We start from the raw sequence: 26,019 nt of genomic DNA, 5'->3' as shown, positions 1-26,019 counted from the left end.
GCTGTGCCGCTGATCCAATGCTCCGTAACCAGCATGCTGGTACTCATTTCACCGACCTCAGAGGGATGGCAGGCCGCGTCAACCCACCTGGTGTTAATTAATTGGTGTTAACCCACCTGGTGTCAATTCAACGAATTTGACAGGGGCTTGAATTCAAGCCCCGAAGACCTCAGGCCAGCCACCCTAACCATTAAGCCAACACCAGGTTTATTACTAGATAATGAAGCACAACAACAACAATGGCTGTTGAAGCAATCTGGGAAAAGGTGAAGGAAAAAGTACTCGAGTAAAAGCGGGATGTGAAGTGATAAATGGTTATGAGAGCAAGCCAGATTCAGTGGAAAAATAAGTGATGGAGGAATATTGAGGACAGCATTAAATAATAGTAAAAGCATACATACCTGCAGTCAGATCAAACAAAATCTTGTCAACCTCTTCATCCACATCTTCATCAATTTCATCCTCATCTCCAGCCAGGCCGGACAGCGTATCATCCATGATTTCTTCTATAATGCCAGCCTGGTGAGCAAGACGGACAGAGACAAGAAAAGTCATTGCAACTAAATTATATGTAGAAAGATGAAAAGAGTAAGCGCAGTAATACAAGCCTCCGAGGAGGGGCACTGATTGGAAGGAACATTCTGAATGTGTTTGTAATTTTCACAACTTTAGCAAACTTCTTTTTCTTCACACAATGAAGTAATTTATCGATTTCGCATAACATCACATGAACTCACGGAGTTGTTGCTATCATACGTTGGCTCATCAGGCATGGCACTATCGACGGACGTTCCCTTCATTACAAGTACTCACGGCGTTTTCAACGGATGGAGAACTCAACTCCGCTCAGCCTGACGAGCGGAAAGCATCTCGTTCGTGACTGCCTTGCTTCGGTTTATGTATGGATAGGCGTGCTTACCCATTGCTTCGGTGACGAGTTTAATCAAAAGACAGCGTGCTGCCCTTCACAAACGTACTGCATGTCTATCTGAGAATCAATAAGGATGTAAAATAAAGCAAAACAGGCGATAAGAGGATCTTTTATAACACGTTAGTCCCCTCATTTCACCAGATGGGGATTACAGGTTTGCTCTGTCTGTCTGTCTGTCCCACCTGTGGTTTTTCAGACTTTCTTCCCATACCCTTTAACATATTCAACTGAAACTTGGTACATGCCTTTACAGTCATGCGCCACTTAACGACGTTCCGGGCAACGACGGATCTGCCAGCTCTGAAAAAAAAAAAATGTAACTGAAAAATTCCTATCGCCGAGTGATGTTGCCTCGTATAAAAATAACACATACAATTGTGTTCACTGTACAGTACATAACACTTCATAATGATAATAAACGACAGTGTGGCCCTGTTATAATGCGATCGTTGAGGTCCATAAAATGTCATCGCGAAAAAACAGGATCGTGCTAAATCGGGATTCAAGGAAATCGGCTTTCAAACTGAACCAATGTTTGCACGTTTACCTTCTCACGTAAATTACCTTTGAATTGAAGAATTCCACGAAGAAATCGTTGTTCTTAGTCGACATTAAAACACAACTTTGTTTTTAGTGAAGCTTTTTATGTTGTTAAAACAATCGCACTGTTCTGAAAATATATATATCACAATTTACAGGTGCTCGTTTCTTCATTTGTAAATTATAACATCGATGCAATGATTACGTATTTATAAAATCCAAACGCTATTTATTCACCTTTCTATAATCAATGCAAGAGATTGCAAGCTGCTGCAAACAACACCGATGGCCGTCATCAACAGGACAAAGGTAAAACTAACGTGTCTTCCGTCTCTCTTGGATGTGTGTTACAATTGCCAACAGTATTCAGTGCAGTAACATGCGGTACAGGTTTGTATCCGAGGAGCAATAGGCTACAGTGCTACACCATATCGCCTAGGTGTGTAGTTTTGTGTAAGTACGATGTTCGAAAACGAAAAAAAAAAATGATGTTCGCACAACGACGACGTCACTTAACGATGCGTTTCTCAGAACGTAACCCCGTCATTAAGTGGCGCATGACTGTATTGTGATAAGTTGCAGAACAAGTGAGTTTCAGAGCGTTTCTTCATTTTTTCACAGTTATGCCCTTTTTTAAGTTGGAAAATATCACATACGAGGTATCCTTGCTATGAACGAGAAGGGGCTGGGCAGCTGGTTTGTGATGGATTTTAGCAAAAACCGAACTGCAGCTGACCCTGACAGAAGTAAGGCGGGGGAATATTTCTATGATGTCACAACGACGAAACTACAATGCCAAATCTATGAATGTCACCATTGGAAACCCTCACATAATTTCCTCATTCTGCGTTAAGCTCAATCTCAATATTTTATTTCTAAACAGCATCATTCCAATCAAAAACAAGAAAAAGAGAAATCAGAGATTCCAGACCCCCACCAGGACTTGCTTTGTGTGGCGTTTGTGAACTGGTCTGTTACGTAATTAACTAGAATGGCATTCGGTAGAGCGCATACCTCCACCCAGTAATGCCTGATCCACAAGAACATATCTGGCCCAATACATTTTTGAGATACCCTGCTATATATCGTTTTTTTATCCCGATCTCTCAATGGTGAAGAATCACTTTAAAATTCTAGTACAGTAGTTGGATCCGGATCTTCACCAAAACTGAATCAATTCTTCCTTGTTATATACACTGAACCCATCCAACAAATTTCACCCGGATCCGTCCACAACATTTTGAGATATCCTGTATACAAACAAACAAACAAGCCGGTAGGCGACGAGGGATTCGCTAGGATCGAAGCGCTGGATACGATGCTTTTCATTCTGACCGATTCACCGACGAAGATTCATTGCCAAGACGTATTGGTTCACATACAATTGTTCCTCTACCTGGCAAGATTTTTCCTATTGCGTATTTTGCCAACTGGCACTCCTCATAAAAAATGATGGTAAATAGACACCCTATTTTTGAAGGACTACCATTTGAAAAATAATCCGTTTGCTGGTTTGTGCTGTGGAGCCTCGCATTGCAGACACACACACACACACACACACACACACACACACACACACACACACACACACACACACACACACACACACACACACACACACACACACACACACACACACACACACACACACACACACACACACACACACACACACACACACAAAATCCAATAAACTTCTCTCAATGCTCTTGTTTGACCACACCTGAGCCACACAATATTTTTCATAAGCCACGCCCACTTTCCTACGCCACTCCCACTTTAAATAATTGGAGGTGGTGTGTGGGTCGTGGAATCGTTTACGGAAAATAAATAAATAATTGAAGGTGGTGTGTGGGTCGTGGAATCGTTTACGGAAAATAAATAAATAATTGAAGGTGGTGTGTGGGTCGTGGAATCGTTTTCAGTAAATAAATAAATAATTGGAGGTGGTGTGTGGGTGGGGAATCGTTTTCGGTAAATAAATAATTGGAGGTGGTGTGTGGGTCGTGGATTGGTTTTCAGTAAATAAATAAATAATTGAAGGTGGTGTGTGGATCGTGGAATCGTTTTCAGTAAATAAATAAATAATTGGAGGTGGTGTGTGGGTGGGGAATCGTTTTCGGTAAATAAATAAATAATTGGAGGTGGTGTGTGGGTTGTGGAATCGTTTTCAGTAAACAAATAAATAATTGAAGGTGACGTGTGGATCGTGGACTTGTTTTCGGCAAATAAATAAATAATTGGAGGTGGTGTGTGGGTCGTGGAATAGTTTTCAGTAAATAAATAAATAATTGAAGGTGGTGTGTGGATCGTGGATTTGTTTTTGGTAAATAAATAAATAATTGGAGGTGGTGTGTGGGTCGTGGAATCGTTTTCGGTAAATCAATAAATAATTGAAGGTGGTGTGTGGGTCGTGGATTCGTTTTCGGTAAATAAATAAAGAATTGAAAGTGGTGTGTGGATCGTGGAATTGTTTTCGGTGAATAAATAATTGAGGGAGGTGTGTGGGTCATGGAATCGTTTTCGGTAAATAAATAAATAAACACTATATTATTAGAAATCCACAAAGACAGAAATGCCGGTGATTGTATTGCATTTATTTTGGATCCTTTTCACTTTGGTCAATAACGTTTGGATCGAGGAGAGATCGAAGGTGGAACGACGGTGTAGTTCCTTACAAACACTGTATACACACCTTAAATGTCATAACGTCATTACACATCTCAGCGGTGACGTTACACATCGCCATGCAAACGAATGTAAAAATTAGAAAAATCGGCAAAAATTCCCAAACCTGTCCGTCTAGCGCGATCTCACATAGCCAATTAGACCACAGAGCACCCGCATGCCGAAAGTGGCGACAGTCCGTTCAGCAGTTTCGGAGGAGATACATCCACAAAATATGGCTCAGCGTATTAATATAATACAACTGCCACTTTAAAAAATGCTGGCAGTGATGAACGGATACCAAGACGTCCAGCTTTGATGGAACCCTACTTTGATCAAACACCTGACCCTGACCCATGATGTTTTTTATTTTAATTCAATTGAATTTAGAATGGGATTAACATCAATTCAATTCAAATCAAATAGGTACAGTCCTGCATTGGAGTCATCATAAGGAACCCAAACAAGAAAAAGCAAAGATGAAGTCATAAGGAGGAACCTGGATAGGATTCGCATTTCAGCTATTGCTCCTCTACCCTCAAACCCATTCAGTCACAGCCAAGCGAGTCTTGTGTATGTATATATATATATATATGTATATATATATATATATATATATATATATATATATATATATATATATATATATATATATATATATATATATATATATATCTCGAAACATGTGGAGTGTGGCGAGCACTCTGCCAATCACCATTAGACACAGTCCACACAGGTATAGACAGTGTCCAACGGGGATCGGCAGAGTGCTTATTTAGTGGAGGTTGCATAAACGACAGTCCACACCACTTTCAATGCTTGGATAACAATATTTTCCTTCATTTAACAGTACCTGTGAACACATAACTGCACTGTATTGCCGAAAAATATAAAAATGTGCCTTCTGCATCTTCTAGGAACATCCTCCCAGCACTGCCAAAATAAACCACCCTGAACTCGTTCGTATTTCATGAGTATTTTAACACTTTCAATGTTTGGATTACAATATTTTCCTTCATTTAACATTACGTGTTAAATTATAATTGTTCCGTATCGCCGGAAAATACAACAATTTGAAAATTTACATTCTGCGTCCTCCAGAATCTGCTGCATCATTGTCTTCTGAATGCTTGGTGGTTGGCGAGGTGCGGTATTTTTTTGTGATAAAACTTGGTATCCTGCTTATTTAATCATGGGTCAAAAACGTCCATTAAGTGTTGCATTTGCTGAAGAGCAGAATTAAAAAAAGTGAAGAAAGTGATGACAGTGGAAAAAGTGAAACTATGAGATCGACTTGAGAGTGGTGCACGTGTTAATGTATTGGCGAAAGACTACAACATCAATGAGTCCACTATTTGTTACATTTGTCAATGTTATGATAAAATTAGGGTGAGATCAACATAATATATCTCCACAAAGACAAGAGCACAACAATAGATGTCAGGGATTTGTGGCTTGCTCCTGGGAGATTTGTGGCTTGCTTGCTCCTGGCTACCTCCATGCCATGGCTGCGTTCAAGCAGAACTGACCGGGGCTTTCCCACCAACAGGACTCCAAGCAGAAAAGCCTTCTTATCGATGGTAAATGCTGCTTATTATCCCACCCCCTCCCAGAGGGAGGGAGCGGGATATTGTAATCGTCCGGTTTGTTTGTCTGTCTGTCAGCAACTTTACGGCAAAAAGGCTTTCGCAAACACTATCAAATTTAATCCACAGGTGGGCAATGAACCTTGGACGACCCCATTAACTTTTGGGTCCAATTGGATCAAAGGTCAAGGTCACGAAAAGATCAAAATCGTTTTTCGCTCATAACTTCGTCAAATATGATCTCATTTACTTCAAACTAAGCTTATAGTGAACCTTATTCTATTTGTCACTTATAATCCTACCCATTCCAAGAGTGAAAAATGCATATTTGTGAAGATCGGTAGGTTCCGAAGGGTCTGGAGGTAGGGTAGGGTCTGGAGCATAATTGTGAAGATCGCTAGGGTCTGAAGTTTTGGGGGTCATGGCCATCGGTCAAAATTACAAATTTTCCATTAAAACGAAAACACAACTTTATGGGAAAACTGCTGGCTCAAGCACTGTCAAATTGTATCCACAGGTGGGTAATGAACCTCGGACGACCCCATTAACTTTTGGGTCCAATTAGGTCAAAGGTCAAGGTCAGGTCACAAAAAGGTCAAAATCTTTTTCGCTCATAACTTCGTCAAAAATGGTTTCATTGACTTCAAACTAAGACTAAAATATTCCTTATAATCAACATTCAGGTTAAGGATACATCAAATTTAAATTTGATCCCCAAAATAACTTTATGCCTTAAATGGGCGGGATTTGTTGTGCCTGGCACCACTTGCTTTATCTTATTCAACTCAATTGTTCTTACTTTTCAATTAAATGTATTTTTTATTTGGACTTATTTTGGGATGCTGTAACGTACCTCATTGAGTTGCATGTTATAAACTGTTCGCCGTTCGCGATTTCGCCGTTCACGGAAGTTTTGAAGAACGTAACCCCAGCGGACGGTGAGGGTTTACTGTATTTATGTAATGTCCCACCCACCTCAGGACACCGGCTGGGACCCCAAAATGTTCCACAGAAGGCTTTATGGGGCTCGCCCCAAAACCGAGAGAGTAGTTTGGGGCACCAGACGGACACTCCTGCTTTATAATATCGATTATACATGGGTCAATGTTCAGCTGCCCTCACTCTACCCCACTGCTTCACACCCATTGACTGGATAGCTGCCCTCACTCCACCCAATAAAATCATGCACTACAATCACATGAAGCAGCACAGATGAGCAGGCCCTAGGCCTGGGTGTTAATACATGGCCCAGTGCAATTGGAATGATCCCAGGTATATAACCACGATGTATATTATATGTGCATATAGGCTGTATGCATGTTTTTGCTTCATGTATGAACATCGGCTTGTTTTGAATATGAAATAAACAAAGCCTAGAAACGAACTAAACACGGTCGGTGAGAAAGGTGGTTCTTCTTCACATTTTGGTTCTGATATCGGCTTGAGCATGCGTTGAAGCAAACTAATTTTTATCTCCGGTTTCTTATCCTAATTATCTTTATTGGTTTCTTGTCGACAAAAGATATCAGTAAATAAAAATTGCTTTTCCTTTTATTTTGCCAAATAGACCCAAACATAGCAGGTTAATGGGGTTTCTTCCTCTTCATGAGGACTGGTAGAGGACATGTAATGCAAAGCAATTCTCGTTCTTGTTGTTTTGGCTGCTGCTGTTTGTGTGCTCCTTCCATGTAGTAGTATTATTTTTTCTCTTGTTGTGAGAAGTATCAACCTATAATGTGTATAATTTTGTGTGCTCCTTCTATGAACTTCACACCTATTAAATAGGGTTCCTACTGTCATAGAATAATAATAAATGTTGCCATTTGAACTGCTGCGTTGAGCAACTAATACCACTTCTTCTTCTTCTTCTTCTTCATTGCAGAAAGACAGGCTTTGAAAATAGGCACCTTTATGTTTAAATGGACACTATTTTTTGTTGCAAGTATATAGATTATGAGCTTTCCAACAATAAGCTGTGATTCTTTTTTTGTCTTGGACACCAATTATTGGCTGCTCTTAGAGCACCCTTATTCTGCACATTTCCATCTGTCTGTCTGTCTGCGAAACTTTGGTCAAGCCTAGGGGCTAAACCACTCAACCGATTCCAATGAAATTTGGTAGGTAGGACCAATATTTCTGGGAATCGTGTGCTTACGAATATGGGACCCCGGGCCCTAGCAACGGCATAGCAATGGCCCTTTAAAGTGGTCAAAAAATCGAAAAAAAAAATTGAAAAATCGAAGCTTAGAGTTCTGTGCGCAATCTATCTCGCTCCCTTCATGCCAATTTGCAGCCCGAACAAAAAATATTTGTAGGAGGAGATAGGTTTTGGGCGAGTACATGTCGAACATTTCAGAAACGGTTAATTGCGAATATCTCCAAGAGAAAGAGTCTGATTTTGATGAAACTTGGGTGAAATGTGTACAATGTGGCTAGCATGTACACAAAAATGAATGGTTGCTATGCACACCTCCGTTGCTTAGCAACAGCTAAAATACTTTATCGTACACTTATTGTGGACTGTACAAAAAACAATACCTCCAAAACTGGACCTCCGAGGGACCTGTTTTTTTGTGCCCAAGGAGAATATCTTACAGCATCATATAAAAAAATTAAATCTTTAGCGAATAGATAAATGGAATTACCAGGGCTGCCATTTGTTAGAGTCTCTTTGGAAACATGCCTGAAATTTCACAAGGCGGGTTTCTGGGCGCAAACTAAGAGGGCTGTGATAATCATATTTATTGTGCTAAATTGATTGATAGCATGTACATGAATATTGGCTAGTCGCGTCGGCCAGCTTTACATCCAGAGCGAACAGCCATGTCGCCTACCGGCTTGTATAAATTACAAGTGTATTTTTGTGATATAGTTCTCATTATTAGGAAGGCAGATTTGTTTCTCACTCTAAGTGTTTCATTCATTAAGAAATGGGGGGGGGGGGAGGGACGTGTTAACAAAGGGCATGAAAATATCGATCCATTTCAAGACGGAAACGAGCCATAAAGCAGATACATACATACATACATATATATATATATATATATATATATATATATATATATATATATATATATATATATATATATATATATATATATATATATATATATATGTCACTGTGATGTGCCATTTCCTAATCCAGAAACAACGAGAACGGCACTCAGTAGAGCGCATACCTCCACCAAACTGAACAGTTTACGCTTTGTAACCCAATGATAGGCCAGATCTGGATCCAAAATTGAATCAGCTTGTTCTTGTTACCAAACCAACTCATCCACCCAGTTTTGTCATAACTCGTACACAACGTTTTGAAATATCATGCTATATATTATTTTTAGCCCCATCTGTTAATGGTGAAGAATCACCAACATAAAAATAAAAATTCTCGTATCTGGATCCTCACCAAAATTGAATAAACCCTTCCTTGTCACAGAACCAACCTGTCTGCCAACTTTCGTCCAAATCCGTCCTTAACTTTTCGATATATCATGTTCACAGACAACTCGACAGGGGTGAAAACATAACCTCCGCCCACCTTCTGTGTTGGAGGTAACGGTGAAATTTTCATACCAACCTTGCACATCTCACGGGCCATCTCCCCCATGACGCCTTGCAGCTCAGAAACCTTGTACAATTGCTGTACAGCAGCCATGACTTCGGTACTTTTTCCAATTTCCCCTGTGACTTTTGCTAATGCTGAAGAAAAGCAAGTTGGTTTTTAGTTCAAGCATCCAAGGTCAAACCCAAAGTTACAATATGCAAGTTCAGAGAACACCAAAAACCAAAAAAAATGTCATCTCATACCTGACTCTTCCAAGCCAAAGTACTGGCTGTCTGCTCAAGGCTCAGGTTTTTACTAAAAGTCTTTACCCCAGCACAAAATTCATGTCATACCAAGCTGGTTCTTCATGCCCATTGTAGCAGAGTTGATGTGAGCCTTTGTGACGTGCAGACGAGAAACAGCTCGTCGTGCACCGTGCACTTCACGTGCCAGAATTGCAGCCGCACCACGATTTCCACTTTTTGCTGCGGCCCGCAGGGAAGCAATAGCACGAGCTTCCTCGCGCTCAATTCCTTTAAAATTGATCAAGAAGGGGAAACAGGAAGCTTTAGATGAAAGATTAATCACTCAACAGGCAGTGATGCATCACTGGGAATTTGCGAGACTATAGCTTACCGCCACACCACCCTCCCCTAAACAACCCCACTCCCTCTCCCTCACCCTATCCATGGCCAACCTCTTGTAAAATATATGGATTCAACAAAACACAACCACTGTTACCAGCAGCAGCTTCTTTCCCCAAGATTTTACTTCATCTTTAATTGCAGTTTATGATTCTAAATCCTAACTACTTCAGGAATGAGCCAAGTATCCATCCATCCATCGGGACCATACGCTGTACAGAGCGTTGGTGCTGCCGAAGCAGTCTCCTTGGCTATTGCGCACAATCCTGGATGGGTCACCACTCCGACACAGGACACCAGCATGCTGGCACTCATTTTGCCGACCTTGGAAGGATGACAGGCAGAGTCAACCCCACTTAGTATCAATTTAACAGCCAAGTGGGATTTGAACAATTCAGGAAGGACATAGATGCCATAGAGAGGGTTCAGCGCAGGTGTACAAGATTGATTCTGGGCTCAGCAAGACTTAGCTATGAGGAGCGGCTGAAGGAGACACGGCTTTATACACTAGAAAGGAGGCGGTTACGAGGAGACATGAAGGATGTTTAAGATAATGAATGGTATAGATAAAATAAGTGCAGATGAATTATTCAACAAAGTAGACAGTGATAGGATCAGGGGCCATAGCCTGAGAGTAAAGAAGAGGAGAGCTAAGACGGTAGCAAAGCAGGGGTCTTTTACTCAGAGAGTAGTTAATGCATGGAATGGCCTCCCTGGAAAGGTAGTGGCAGCAGAAAGTGTAGAAGTTTAAATAAGATTTAAATAGGTACCCAGATGCTATGGAGATAGAGGGGTATGGGGATGTTGACAGTACTTTTAAGTAGTTTGACCATCGATGAGTGATTGTGTGCATGTGTACGGAGTGCTGTTGGTGGGGGTCTCGTCAAGGTGTGTTGTGTGTGGTTGTTGATGTGTGTTTTTAACCAAGCCCATGCCCCCTCCCCTGAGGAGAAGAAATATATATACAGTCATGCGCCGCTTAACGACGTTCCGGGCAACGACGGATCGCATATACGACAGATCTGCCAGCTCTGAAAAAAAAAAAAAAAAAATGAAAAAAAATGTTGCTGAAAAATTCCTATCGCCGAGTGATGCAGCCGACATAGCACTGCCAGTCGTATAAAAAGAGCACATACAATTATGTACGCTGTACAGTACATAATACTTCATAATGATAAACGACAGTGTGGCCCTGTTGTAATGCGATCGTTGAGGTCCATAAAATGTCATCGCGAAAAAAGCAGGGTCGTGTTAAATCGGGATTCAAGGAAATCGGCTTTCAAACTGAAACAATGTTTCCATGTTTACCTTCTAGCAAGTAAATTACCTTTGAATTGAAGATTCCACGAATAAATCGTTGTTACAGTCGAAATTAAAACACAAATTTCTTTTTGGTGAAGCTTTTCATGTTGTTAAAACAATCACACTGTTCCGAAAATATATATCACAATTGACAGGTGCTCGTTTCTTCATTTATAAATTATAACATCGATGCAATGATTACGTATTTATAAAATCCAAACGCTATTTATTCATCTTTCTATAATCGATGCGAGAGGAGATTGTAAGTTGATGCTAACAACACCGATGGCCGTCATGAACAGCACAAAGGTAAAACTAACGCGTCTTCCGTCTCTCTTGGATGTGTTACAATTGCCGACAGTATTCAGTACAGTAACATGCTGTACAGGTTTGTATCCGAGGAGCAATAGGCTACACCATATAGCCCAGGTGTCTAGGTTTGTGTAAGTACGATGTTCGAAAAAGAAAAAAAAAAAAAAAAAAGATGTTCGCACAACGACGAAGTCGCTTAACGACGCGTTTCTCAGAACGTAACCCCGTCGTTAAGTGGCGCATGACTGTATATATTGTTATGGATGTGGAAACCATTTGCATTCAACATACAGATGTCCCAAAAGTCAGTTATGTCATTAAGTATGTGTGTAGTCAGATCCCCTTCCTTTTATCTAGTGGGAGAATCAAAGGCGTGCATTGCGATTTATTTTAGTTAGGTTGTTACATCTAATAAGCCATCGAACAACCATCCCATCTGCATGACCCCTCGGCCCATCACGATCCACCACCAACCAGCTGCCTTCTCGCACCCTGACGTGCCAAGGCAAGATATCGCGGTTCCGGTTTCTCGGCTCCCACAAACGTTGTAACTCTTTCACGACGACCTTTGCAACATTGATACTGTTGCTCGTCAAGTATGAACCCACGTGGAAGAGTGGCTGGGGTTTCCTGGCAGGGGCCTTTGCAGCATTGATACTGTTACTCGTCAAGTATGAACCCGCGTGGAAGAGTGGCTGGGGTTTCCCGGCAAGGGACCGATGCCCCGCCCCAGAAGGGTGGGCCATAGGAACCTGTCCAATCAAAGGCGGACAGCGAGGTGCGTTTCACCAAAGGCCCCTCCCCATTGAGGGAAGTCGATAAATCCCCGAGTACTCTCTGAGAGCAGTTTTGGTGGGTATTTGCTGTCACGAAAGGGTTTTTGCTGTCACAAAAGGGTTTTTGCTGTCACAAAAGGGTTTTTGCTGTCACAAAAGGGTTTTTGCTGTCACAAAAGGGTTTTTGCTGTCACAAAAGGGTTTTTGCTGTCACAAAAGGGTTTTTGCTGTCACAAAAGGGTTTTTGCTGTCACAAAAGGGTTTTTGCTGTCACAAAAGGGTTTTTGCTGTCACAAAAGGGTTTTTGCTGTCACAAAAGGGTTTTGCTGTCACAAAAGGGTTTTTGCTGTCACAAAAGGGTTTTGCTGTCACAAAGGGTTTTTGCTGTCACAAAAGGGTTTTTGCTGTCACAAAAGGGTTTTTGCTGTCACAAAAGGGTTTTTGCTGTCACAAAAGGGTTTTTGCTGTCACAAAAGGGTTTTGCTGTCACAAAAGGGTTTTTGCTGTCACAAAAGGGTTTTTGCTGTCACAAAAGGGTTTTTGCTGTCACAAAAGGGTTTTTGCTGTCACAAAAGGGTTTTTGCTGTCACAAAAGGGTTTTTGCTGTCACAAAAGGGTTTTTGCTGTCACAAAAGGGTTTTTGCTGTCACAAAAGGGTTTTTGCTGTCACAAAAGGGTTTTTGCTGTCACAAAAGGGTTTTTGCTGTCACAAAAGGGTTTTTGCTGTCACAAAAGGGTTTTTGCTGTCACAAAAGGGTTTTTGCTGTCACAAAAGGGTTTTTGCTGTCACGAAGGGGTTTTTGCTGTCACGAAGGGGTTTTTGCTGTCACGAAGGGGTTTTTGCTGTCACGAAGGGGTTTTTGCTGTCACGAAGGGGTTTTTGCTGTCACGAAGGGGTTTTTGCTGTCACGAAGGGGTTTTTGCTGTTACGAAGGGGTTTTTGCTGTTACGAAGGGGTTACAAAGGTTGTTACGAAAGGGTGGTAACAGTGGTTGTTACGAGGGCTGTCACAAGGATTGAGAAGGTCGTCGAGGCGGCGAACGTGTCTCTGCTGGCCCTCGACAAGGAAGGAAAGAGCGACTCTGACCCCCCCTTCCGTGGACCCCGGGCATTCACCACGAACCTTGAGTCCCACATGTGCAACTGGGGACCAAACCAGCGACCAGTCAGGTGCCGCAGCACGGAGTACCTCCTTTCTCCGATGGCCAGGTACCCATCCGAACTCTGACCCCCAGCTTGTCTCTCCTTGGCTGTGAGGGTTCAATAAATAACTCTGGGTTTATTTTCATTTGTGTGCGTGTCTGCGTGTGGGCCCGTCTTTAAGGATAATTGAATAAGTGTTTTTGGATCATTGTAAATATTCCTTGCTTGCATATTCGTGTTAAGTCTTGCCTTCGTCTTTTACTGAAAATAAAACTTGTTAGAAATGTTCCCGGTACGTTTCCATCCTTTCTTGCATTGGTCCAGCATGGTTCGGATCTGAGTTTATATTAGCCGGGTTTGTATACCCGATAATCCGTTCATTCCAGCCGGCACGGCTTTGGCAGTTTCCGCTCGACTGCACCCGAACCGGAGTTGGTAGTTGGAACTCTACCGCAGTCGGTAGAGTGACCCGGTTCGAGCAAGACGTGCCGAGGGCGTGGTTTCCCCAGTAGTCGAAATCGCGTAGTTAATTAGGTAAATTGGTTATAGACAAATAGACCCTACGCTACGCGGTTGAGATATTGGCGTCCACGGTCGGTTAAGCGACCCGCCGCGTCATGGAATTATCCGGAGCGATGGCAGACAATTCCGGAGAGTCTGGTGGGAGACGAGGAACTTTCCCCACCTGGGGGTCGTTCTCGCCACCGAGCCCCGGCCCGCAACAATATTTACAAAAAAAAAAATTAAAATAAATAAATAAATCAAAAACTTTAAATGAATAAATAAATAAATAAAAACACAAAAAGGAGGATGAAAAAAATAATTTTGCATTTTCTTCTTTGGATCGTGTGTTGTTAAATTAGTGTGGCGTTGATGTCGCGCAGGCATGATGGGCTGAATGGCCTCCACCTGTGTCTGATTTCCTTGTATCCTAGGATCCCAAGCCCACCACCTTAAATCATGAAGAGCCAAGTATGAACATAAAAAAATTCCCTTTGCAAACAATGCTATGCAGCAGATAAAGGAATCACTTTATAAACTGTCCCAAAATATTTGCATATGTCCATCAGATTGCTTTATTATGGTCAGATAATGTCAAAAGCATCGACTGCTGGCATTGGAGATGGAGGCATATATACTGTATGTATACATATATATATATATATATATATATATATACAGTATATACATACATACATACATACAGTATATATATATACACAGTCATTTGCCGCATAATGACGTTTCGATTAACGACGGACCGCATTTACGATGGTGGTCCCATAAGATTACAATGGAGCTGAAAAATTCCTATCACCTCATGATGTCGTAGCCGTCGTAGCGCTGCCAGTCGTGTAAAAGTACAGTATAGCACAAACAATTATGTACAGTACATAATACTTGATAATGATAAAAAAACAACTACAGTGTGGCCCCATTATAAAGCAATTGTTGAGGTCCATAAAATGTCATCGTGAAAAAACTGGGACCGTGCTACATCAGGATTCAAGAAAATCACCGTTCAAACTGACCCAAAGTTTACCTCGCATCCTAAAACACCCCTATTTTTGCTCTACTTGACCCATTTTTTGCACGTTTAGCTTCAAGCAAGTAAATTACCTTTGCATTAAAGAATTCCGTGAATAAATCGTTGTTGTTACAGTCGAAATTAAAACATATTGTTTTTGGTCAAGCTTTTTATGTTGTGAGAACATTCGCACTGTTCCGAAAATATATCACACAACTGACAGGTGCTCATTTCATTTGTAGATTATAACATCGATGCAATGATTATTTATAAAATCCAAACGCCATTTATTCACCTTTCAATAATCGATGTGAGGAGATTGTAAGCAGCCGCTAACAACACACATGGCCGTCATGAACAGCACAAAGGTAAAACTAACGTGTCTTCCATCGATCTTGGATGTGTGTTTAAATAGCCTACAGTATTCAGTACAGAACATGCTGTACAGGTTTGTAGCCTAGGAGCAATAGGCTATACCATATAGCCTCGGTGTGTAGTCGGCTATACCATCCAGGTTTGTGAAAGTACACTATGATGTTCACACAATGACGACTTCGCTTCACGACGCATTTCTCAGAACGTATCCCCGTCGTTAAGTGGCGCATGACTGTTTATATATTGTTATAGATTCAGCGGTGGTGGGATTCACACCCGACTCTTGACCCCAGTGTTAAGGATTCGGACGTCACTTAACAGCACCGCCGTCTCCAGGGTTATAACGCCGGCTGGTTCGGCAACAATTCTCGGGTTACGCGCCTCAGATCACGATACCAAAATACACCTGTGCTTTGCAAGCTGGGGGAATAGACCCCGGTTACAGACTGGTTTTGTCAGAGACCGAGCAGAGTCTACCAGTCCATAACCATTTTGGTTTTATATCCAAATTGAGCGGATCGTTCCTCGGCGCGGCAGGAATAATTCAAGGTGGCAAATCTCGTACAACTCAGCCAGATTTATTGGGGACACATCGGGGAACACAACACAAGCAAAGCATTCATTACAATGTTATAATTAATCTATAACCTGTTCTTAACTAGGGAGCTATGGATTACGGGTTTCGAAGGGAACCCTAGCGAGATAATCCTTAGACAAGACACGGACAACATGCAGACAAGACACAGAGTACTTGGTGATGCTTCATGGACAAGAGGAAAAGTGTCAAAGGCCCGAATGCGGCTCGTGACAAGCCGATGTCAACGGATTCGAGCACGCCGCGTGACAATATGGCGGCGTCGTCCTTTTTCTTCACCCGGCACCACTTGCGCACGCAGCCTCGGCGCGTCCAGACCTCACAAAACACGCCCTCGGTACGCCTTGTCCGAACCGGATCACTTTACCGGACCGGATGCAGCCGAGCAACACTGCCAAAGACGTACCGGCTAAAAGGAACGGATCGTTGGGAATAAAGTCCCGACTAAGCAAGGATTCGGACCATGCTGGATCAATGAAAGAAATAAAAAGACAAAAACGGGCTGGGAACATCTATCCATATAATACTAAAACTCTTCTTGCATGTATGCATGTTCCCCAAATACATCCCAAGCGGTACACGATAGCACAAAAATTTTAGGGCCACCTTACTCACCATTAGCCTGTGGTGTGTAGTATCAAGTTTTGTTAAAATCAGGCAACAAAAAAAAAATATAAAAAAAATCAATTCCCGATTCAGTCAAGTACTCTTCAGGAGTATTTGATCAATGCAAACAACCTCAGAGGTATTGTTCACTGGAGCTATCTTTTTTTTTTCTTGAAATGATATATTTTTTTAAATCTCAAACATTTAGTAAAGACAAAGAACGATTTATTTTTAAGCATAAAATAAACATCGCCATTTTGATCGAATACTTCCGTGTTCATTAATAAATAAAATTGTGTTTATAAGATTATGCACAATAATTTATTTGAGTTTCTTTTTTCCATTTATTTTTCTTCACATTGACGCGCAATATCATTTCGTTCAAATCGGGCAACAAAAAATTATTAAAAAAATCAATTCCCGATTTAGTCAAGTACTCTTCAGGATTATTTGATCAATGCAAACAACCTCAGCGGTATAGTTCGCTGAAACTATCCCTTTTTTGAAACGATTGTTTTTATGAACTGCTCTCACAACGGGAACCCAACAGGTTCACGGGTCGTCTAGTATATTACCAAAACTCTCATTTTGTATGTATGTATGTATATATGTATATATGTATGCAAGTTGATGATAAATGGGGTTTCTGGGACACCCATTCAAATGAATGGGGCAAAGGGAAAAACTTTCTGACTCAAACCCCAAAAGCCTAAAATAGGAGTGATTTTCTCCCCACCTATCCCCTTCCCTCCCATACAAGCAAATGTAAAATTGAGACTGAAAGATTTAGACTTGCTGATTAAAGCACTTCTTCCCCCCAACATAATCACAGTCCTTTTATATTCATTCCACTCAAAGAGCGAACCAACGAATAGTTGTACACGTTCTACTTTAAGGGAATAACTTCATTTTCTTATAACATTCATTTCCATCTAGTATATTCACTTTATCTCTTCAAGCACGAAAGAAAGGGAAGTTCACTATCCCTCCTTCAGTTCTGTAAAATGGGGAAGTGCTTTTAAGAGCACAGTCCTGCTGTGAAAATGAGGAAGTATTCTGTGCCCATATCTCATGGTTATATCTTAAATCATCAGAACACTAATAGAAAAAAGTTTAGCTAAAAGCAAGCAAAAACAGGTTTGAAATGCAAGTTTTCTCAAAATAATTTAAAGCAAGCTGTTTCATTTTCGTGTTAAAATGAGTCAGTCTGGAGTCAGCCAAGCTGCCTAGCCCGAACCAAGCCAAAAAAATTCCGGTCATTTCCTATGTGGGACACACCCTGAAAAACCCATTGTTATGTTATCTCCCATTACGTCATCAACAGGAGGCTATTTATTCCTTCGTATGCTCGGGCTTCGTATTGTTACTGGCCGGGGGTCGGCCGCCAACCGACCGCTCTGAACGGAGCCGCAAGTCGAGTCGTGTTCGACCGATCGCTCGGAATATAGATCGCCGCCCGGATAACTCCGAGCGACGGGTCCTTGTACAAAAACCGAAATACGCCAATGGGCAGATCACGTGGGGTAGGGTCGATTGCCAATCTTCAATGTACCTAAATACCCACGTGATCCAACTACCGGGGTATTCCACCCTCGACAGATCTCGTACGGAACAAACCGCCGAGGCGAGCCTGTCCGTGCGCGATTCCAAGCGGCGTAATCGCCGAGAACAGTCGGTCCAAATGTCCCCCTATTAGGGCAAACCAACGGCTTTCTAACTCCCAACACACGAAATGTTCAGTCAATGAGGGAATGGACGCAACGGGCAGGTTTACATTCACACAAGGACATTTATTATAATAAAACACGTATGCAATTAAATAAGGCAAAACACGTATGCAATTATACAAGCAACAAAAGCACGACAAAAGAACTACAACCGTCTACTTATTATGTACAGTCATTTACACTTAACAGCAGTTCCTACTTATTAGACGGGCCCACGGACACGCGCACGCACGCACGCACGCACACACGCGCACACGCGCACACACACACGCACACACACACACACACACACACACACACACGGTGGCTGAGGCCTTTAATCACGAGCTCCAGCTCAGAGGACAGGTGAGCTGAAACTCAGAGCTTGACTCGAACCTTTCCACCTCGTGTGGTCTTAAACTTGTCCGGACCCGGGCTCCAGCGAGAGCGAGCTGGATCCAATCGCCGCGATCCTTCCCGAGCTCCCGCGAATCCTCCCGCGCTGTTCAACACGGGCCGGTGAGACGAGGCGCCGATCCTTCCTGTCGATCGTCGCTTCCCCGAGGATCCAACTCCAAGAAGAGGCCGACGCGTCGCACCAAGCCGGGCAACAAAATGGAGAACGAAAAGCTCCACGAACCAAGAGGAAGAGGAAGAAGAGGAAGAAGCCTCCACTCGCAGCTCAAGCCGAACAACTGGCTCAAGTTCCTTCGAAAACAAAGCAGCAGCCAAAGCTCACTGAGCCAGCCGAAGCAAAAAGCTTCCGAAGGCCTCAAGCCAAGAAAGCCAAGCAGGACCCGATGGCCTACTGAACGACTGCTCTCTCTGAAGCAAAAAAAGCTTACTAACCCCACGGGACTCAGAACGGGACTCTTCACGAACTCTGCCACGGGACTCCTTTCGAACAAAGAAAAGATGTCCTCTTTATCCTTTGCACCCCCTCCCCCGCACCTGGCGCGGCGACTCATGCCCTCGTGATCCACCCCCCCCCCCCCCCGCTCAACCACGGGTGGGAGGGAGTTGTTGACGTCACCACAGGGTTCTTCTTCCTCTTCGCAGAAGAGGGGGAGGGACGTTTCCATTGTTTCGTTCCCTAACTATTAAATCGATCCGCAGCGCATCTAATCGATCTCTGAACATTTGAACAATGAAAGGTGAGCTATCTAGGGAACATGCACTTATCGACATAGCTGACTAAGGGAACCTGTATGTTGTGTGCAATTGAATTCCAAATTCGTAACAGTATGCTCTGGCTTCATATGTTTTGTTTAGAGAATGGATTGTGCAGATAATTCCTCCGACCTTGCGGATCAATCGTTTTCACAAGATGGCAGGTGAGATCCTGAACCCAATTCATTATTTGTTGTTTTATACAGAATTAAATCACTATACAACCAATAATTATTGTGTCTTTTTCTAAAAGGTTGTCCCCAATAAGAACATCGTTGATAACTGATCAACAACAGGAGGCCTTTGAATTACACGATGAGTAGCTAAAAATGAATGACTTCCTTGAAGACATTCGATCGTTCAGAAGAGAATTGAATGACATTTTTGTTGACTGGAAAAAAAAAATTATCTCACGCCCTCTAACCTTGAATGAGTCGAGTCAAAGGTGAGAAATTGCCTCTCTGCCTCTCTGCCTCTCTGCCTCTCTGCCTCTCTGCCTCTCTGCCTCTCTGCCTCTCTGCCTCTCTGCCTCTCTGTCTCTCTGTCTCTCTGTCTCCATGTATGTGGAGCTGTTGAACATCTCCCAACACTGAAAAACAGCCATTTTTTTCATGGAAATACTTTAAACGGTCGAAAGTAACCTTTTTAAAAAAAATAGCCCCAAGAGGGAGTGCTGGTTATCTCTGCCAGAGGTCAAAAGTAACTCTGTGCCAGACTGGAATAGGGGCAGTTCATAGAGTACGTTCGCTCTACTTCCGGGTTTCAAAACCACCCACCCCCCCTCCCCCCTCTGTATGCAGGCTTGTGACCACCCACCCACCCCCCTCATACATCGCTAATCGCTTGCAAAGCCAGCAGTTCCTTATGAACCGATGTTTGTAAGCCATGATGATGCAGTCCCTAGCGGTGCAATTTACCTTTTTCTTTTAATATCACAGCACATCATTTATGAAAATAAAAGTACAAATTGACATTCAAAACAATGTTAATGTCATAAATGAAAGTAAGTGTGCATATAAACTTGTGTTCTATTGCTTTACTTAAATCTGACAAAAGCTTCAAATGTAATATTTGTCTCGGAGAGTTCTGGTTCTTAATTTTTGAACACTTTTTTTTTTTTGAATGTACGTACTTTATGAACGGCCCATATGGGGAATCAGAACAAAGTTTGAAGGGCTATAAAATTGGAACAAGAGTACATTTCAAAAAAATGGCTCGTGTTGTTCTAAATAGTCCATAGTATCTGAATCACTAATAACATTTGATCTCTCTTGAAAAATGAGGGAGGAGATACGATTTGAAATTGACGATTTTCGCAACTTTGACAGCCTCGTGACGTTGACCTCGACCTTGGACGACCTTGAAAGTTATATCGTTGTGCACGTCTCATCGACCTCTATCCATTCCACTATTGGTTATTTGTCTCCACTCAGTTTGATTGTGGATGGACGGACGGACGTACAGACTTCGAGACTGGGTTTATTAGGTCATCTCCACTGAGATGATAGTGATGACCGAAAAAAAGGTTACTTTCATTTATCGATTTATCTTTACTGCTGAACATCTGGCTGGCAGAGCAAAAAGATGGTATGTTGTGATAAAGATCTTCCTGTCACATTGACCAAAAACAGATCTTCTTGCTAATGAAAGATCAATGCTTTGCCAGTCCAAAGAGAGAAAACAGTGCCGTGGGTTTTGTTACCTCAAAAGAAAATGATCTCTGGGAATGGAATCAATAGAAACCTGATGGAAGCTGGGTAAATCATGAAAACAGATGGGCCCACAAGAGGGGCAGAGCAAAGTGTATATATAGTAAGCCAAAATGCTAAGCAAGGGAGAGTTTGATTGAGTTGGTCTACTGTAGGTATTCTGTGCCTCACTTTCTCTCGTGTATACACTTTGATGTGAATTAAAGCTCTTCTCAACCACGATCAGTGTAGACATTGCTTGATCTCAATCAGCCTTGGAACCTGATCTCGACGTGTGTGTGTGTGTGTGTGTGTGTGTGTGTGTGTGTGTGTGTGTGTGTGTGTGTGTGTGTGTGTGTGTGTGTGTGTGTGTGTGTGTGTGTGTGTGTGTGTGTGTGTGTGTGTGTGTGTGTGTGTGTGTGTGTTTAACTCATTGTTTTTTTTTATTTTCTATTTATTTATTTTTTCAGTTTAAACACCTGTCTGGATGAACCAAACACACAACTTAATCTTCTGGAGGAATCTGACACGACACTATCTTCTGGAGGTAAATGTTATATTTATTAATATCATAATATAATCATCTTTATATACCCCAGTTGTTCTTCACTCTGTTTTGAACAGAATATGTTGATCGAGTTTCAAAACCAAAACAAACCATCAGACTGCTGCAAAAGAAGATTTTGTTAATGTTATTACTTTTGTTTAATTATAAATGCTTTCCTTATAATTATGCGATTTTGAATTACAAGAAAAGAATAAAGGAGATGTAAAAGGGGGGGAGGGGGGTAGGTGCGTTCCCCCAACGACCCACCACCCCCCTCATCCCTCTCCCTCCCCGTATGTATGTGTAGGGAAGGGTGGGGGTGGGGTGGGATGAGGGGGGGTGGTGGGTCAAAGGTGGGGGCGCACAGGGGGGTGGGGCTTGTGTGTGTGGGTGGGGCTTGTGTGGATGTGGCAATTTTGTTAATTAAATAAATATGTTGTGTGTGGGAACTAATAAACTAATCACTAATTATGTGGATAAGATGGATGTGGATGTGGCTTATGTGGGTGGGGCTTGTGTGGATGTGGCTTGTGTGGATGTGGCTTATGTGGACAGAGTCAAAAAGGGGCAGAATTTTTCAAAGGGGCGGAGTCAAAAAAAATTCAATTTATCTTTGTCTTTTGTAATTCCTGTGAATAAAATGAACCTAAAATCTCTTTCCCCCTTTAAATCACATAATTTGCAAGTCCAAGGAACTGTACCGACGACATCAACAATTTTTAAAAGTTCATTTGTCAATCGCTTGGTATAACCTTATTCAAAATGAGATTTCCACCTGTATATTATTACATCACCAACTTTAAACTTAGGCTTTCTGGCATTAATCTCTTTTTCATATTTTAATTTTGTAAATGTTTATGGCTTCGTTTTCGTTGAGGGATGAATCGTGTCGTTGTACTTATCTACAATGTCCTGAATTAAAGATAACCATTGTTGAGAACCGAGTTGAGTGAATTTTTTATTTCGTCTCTCTTTTAAAGTGCGATTAAAACGCTCAATAACAACCGCTTTTCCTTCATTAAAGGTGCTGTATAATGTAATTTTATTTTTTCATAAAATTCCTGAATGTTTTGTTGTAGAACTCTGTACCCTCATCAGTCCACAATTTTTTAGGTTTTCTTTTGCATTTATTGAATATCTGTTGGAAAGCTAACATAAGAGTATTACCTGTTTTGTTTTTCAAAGGGACAACCCACACATATCCACTCCAAAAATCAATAACGGTTAAAGCATACTTGTACCCCTTATCATAATTGAGTTCAATTAAATCAGCAGACCAGATATAATCAACTTACTTGGAATAAACCTTCCTTCTATGAAACTTTGTGATTATTGGTTTATGCAATTCATCAGATAATTGCTCTTCAATCTTAATGACATCATTAGAGCCTATAATTTTTTTGAATTTCCAAGCCCAAGTTTCAATTTAGCACTGATCATCTTCTTCACGATTAACCTATCAACTTTTTCTCTCAAGGTTGGATTTTGTATCAAAGACAAATTATACAACATTTCTCTATCGGCTTCATGTTTTTCTTCCAACGTTGTGCTATTTCCATAATCAACATCGTGCCTCATGCACACGTCATCAACCCTAGGTTTGCTCCACCGTTTGGGATTGTCAGCCTCATCTAATCTTTTATTCAAGTTTGTTCCTGGACCACAGACAGAATACCTTGGTACATGTAATTCCCATGGTATTCCAGTTGTTGTAAATTTACTTCCTGATAAAAACTTTTGTATATCTCCCCCTCATGTGTTTGGTGAATTCACTCTTTTTTGAGCCACACACCGAACATGTACCTTTTTGTATGACCCCATTATTTTCACTTTTAACATAAGAGATATTTTTACATTTTAGACAATAACTCATTTATTTATGTGAAAAATTCCTGCAGAGTGCAAAAACCTTTTAGTTTCCAACATGCACATTTGAATCTTAATTTTTAAAACAAAAATAATCCTTAGAAATGTCTTTACTCTAGCCTCCATTTATTTAAGAAAAAAAAAATGTAAAACTTTAATCAAAGTTAATTACAGCAACATCATCAATGATATAATCTCTTCCTTCTTTCTCTTCTTTATCTTCCCTTTCTCGTTGAAATCTCCCTGAAACCGATGTTAATAGTCTTGACGCATATATTTCTAATAGACTTGCCAATTCTTTGTTTTCCTCGGTGCGTTGAGATTTATTTATTCTCTGTAACACCTTTGATCTTTTTATAATCTCACTGGTTTCCATATTTTTATATTTATTGATTCTCACTTTCCTCCGTCTCCCTCTCCTCCTTCTCCTCCTCTCTCTCCTCAGTTTCTTCAAGTCCTTCCTCATCCCTTACTATCCTTGAACCACTTTCACCCCATAGAAAATCATACATATATTCATCTGGATTACTTGATATTCCTGCATCCAAAATAATTTTTTTTACAACAGGAAACGAATAAAATTTCTTCTGATTTTCTAAAAGAGCCTTGTGTTTTATTAACTTTAAAATTCTTTCATTATTTAACATTTTCGTTAAATCCAAATTTGTTGGTTTATCAACATTAGTATAAAACCAATCTTTTATTGAAAATACCTCAATCTTATGTTGTGAAACATTTATTAAAATACCAAATACTCTTTTCTTGAAGGGATGCTTGGACACAGAAATGATAATTTTCTTGAAGCCTTCTTGCTGTCATTTATGTATCAGAAATATATGACAGATTAATATAATGACAGGAAACACCTCCCCATCTTCCCATAGTTAAATCAGTTTGTATTCCCTTACTTATTATATATTGTTGTGGTTACCAAATTCGCAAACCACCATTCAGGTCCCTTAGGTGAGGTATCTCAGTAAGTGCATGTGTAGTTAGGCCCAAACCCGTTGTCTAGTGGGAATACATGTCATTTATACGTGCTGCGACTCTTCAGGATAGCCGTTTTTCTTTTACTATCTTTATTTTGGACCAACCGCCATGATCACAACCACAACATCAACCACCGACCACAACCGCCGCTTCACCACAACCGCCACGACCTTCCCGTCACACCTCGCAACCGTAGCATCGCCACCGTTCTTGCCCCGCTGTGGGTACCGGTGTTGGACTCATGCAGAACGCGCGTCGAACAGCGTGTACAAAATCACGGATTTTGTGCTTCAAAAACGGATCAAAAACGACACACGCCCACTTTTTGCCGTCCAATCGGTGAGCGAGGGGCGAATTGGCCCCGCCCCCAGGGCGATCGATATATGCAAATTTGTGGATCAAAAAGCCTTCACGCCCACTTTTTCTCGGGCCAATGGGGAGCGAGGTGAAAGGTCAAAGGGAGGGGGTCAAAGGCGAAGTTACGGGGGGATAAAAGGACGGTGTTCGTCAGTCAGAACGAGAGAGAGTCGAACGAAAAGGAGAACGGGATCGAGAAGGAGAGAGTCGAACGAGAAGGAGAACGAGAACGAGAAGGAGTCGGAGAAGAGAGAGAAGAGTGTGGAAGTCTGGAGCCCGAAGCCTGCAGTGGCTGGAGAAGCTGAAGAGAGTCGGACGAGGGGGTGCTCGCGTCGGTGCCAGGAGCTGCACGCCCGAGGGAGGCCGGCAGCGCGACCTGGCCGAGGTGGAGACGCACACCAGGGATAATAAAGATCCTCTATACCCCGAGCATCAGCAACCCCCTCCTGTTTCCCCCCGCGCTGAGATAGTGCGACCAAGGGGGCCCCGTTCCCACCCCCTGCCAGGCACTGTCCGCGAGGCCCGCGGGTTGCGGGGCCATCGCCGCTCCGCGTCTCATCACCAGACGGGTAGGCCCGACCCGGTCTCGGCCTCAGGCCCGCCTCATTCTTGAGGTATTTCTTTTCCTTGGTTTTGGGTATGTGTTGTCGGCGCCGTCTGTGAAGTAGAATTGTATAAGTGTTGCCGTGTGCTCGGTAGTCGGTATTAGCTCTGCACTGTGTTTTCACTTTTATGTTTGCTTTTTGTGTAAATGGAATTGTTTTCTTTTTTTGTGTGCATTTGGTGGAATTGTATTTGTGTGCTTTCCGTTCGTCGCGAATAAATGTGCTTTATTGTTGAACTGTTCTCCCGCTTCGCTTCGTCTTTTCCTCCATTGAATCCCCATCTTGCTTCACGTAAAGGGTTGGTAGTGGGCTGAATACGCCCGATAATTAATCGAACCGTCGAGGTCGACGATAACACCGCTCGGTTATTCTGATAGTACGGAACGGGTCGCTTAAGTGGCCCGTGTCCGAAGTCGACCTGCGGCGAGGTGCGATCGCCCGGTCTACCCTCCGCGTGGGTACTTAGGTAGTTCGAATTTGGCGAGCAACCCTATCCCACGCGGGGGCTGATTGGCTCGATCGCGGTGAGACCGAAAGGTCC

At 42.1% G+C, this 26,019-nt stretch overlaps 1 protein-coding gene across 1 annotated transcript in view; it reads right to left on the bottom strand.

Annotated features, from left to right (window-relative positions):
• The window catches only part of CHMP3 (charged multivesicular body protein 3), a 69,331-nt gene that overhangs the window by 5,389 nt on the left and 37,923 nt on the right, over positions 1–26,019 (bottom strand). Inside the window, exons 3-5 of the mRNA XM_085850008.1 lie at positions 9,622–9,801; positions 9,302–9,423; positions 402–519 (exon numbers count right to left, since the gene is read on the bottom strand). Of these exons, the coding sequence (XP_085706134.1) occupies positions 402–519; positions 9,302–9,423; positions 9,622–9,801 (420 nt within the window). The remainder of the gene's footprint in view (positions 1–401; positions 520–9,301; positions 9,424–9,621; positions 9,802–26,019) is intronic.

The sequence above is a fragment of the Eptatretus burgeri genome, chromosome 12 (genome assembly GCF_056783735.1).
Source record: "Eptatretus burgeri isolate ZD-2024b chromosome 12, Ebu_testis_v1, whole genome shotgun sequence".
Classification (NCBI taxonomy): domain Eukaryota; kingdom Metazoa; phylum Chordata; class Myxini; order Myxiniformes; family Myxinidae; genus Eptatretus; species Eptatretus burgeri.
This window is presented reverse-complemented; position numbering and strand designations above follow the sequence as displayed.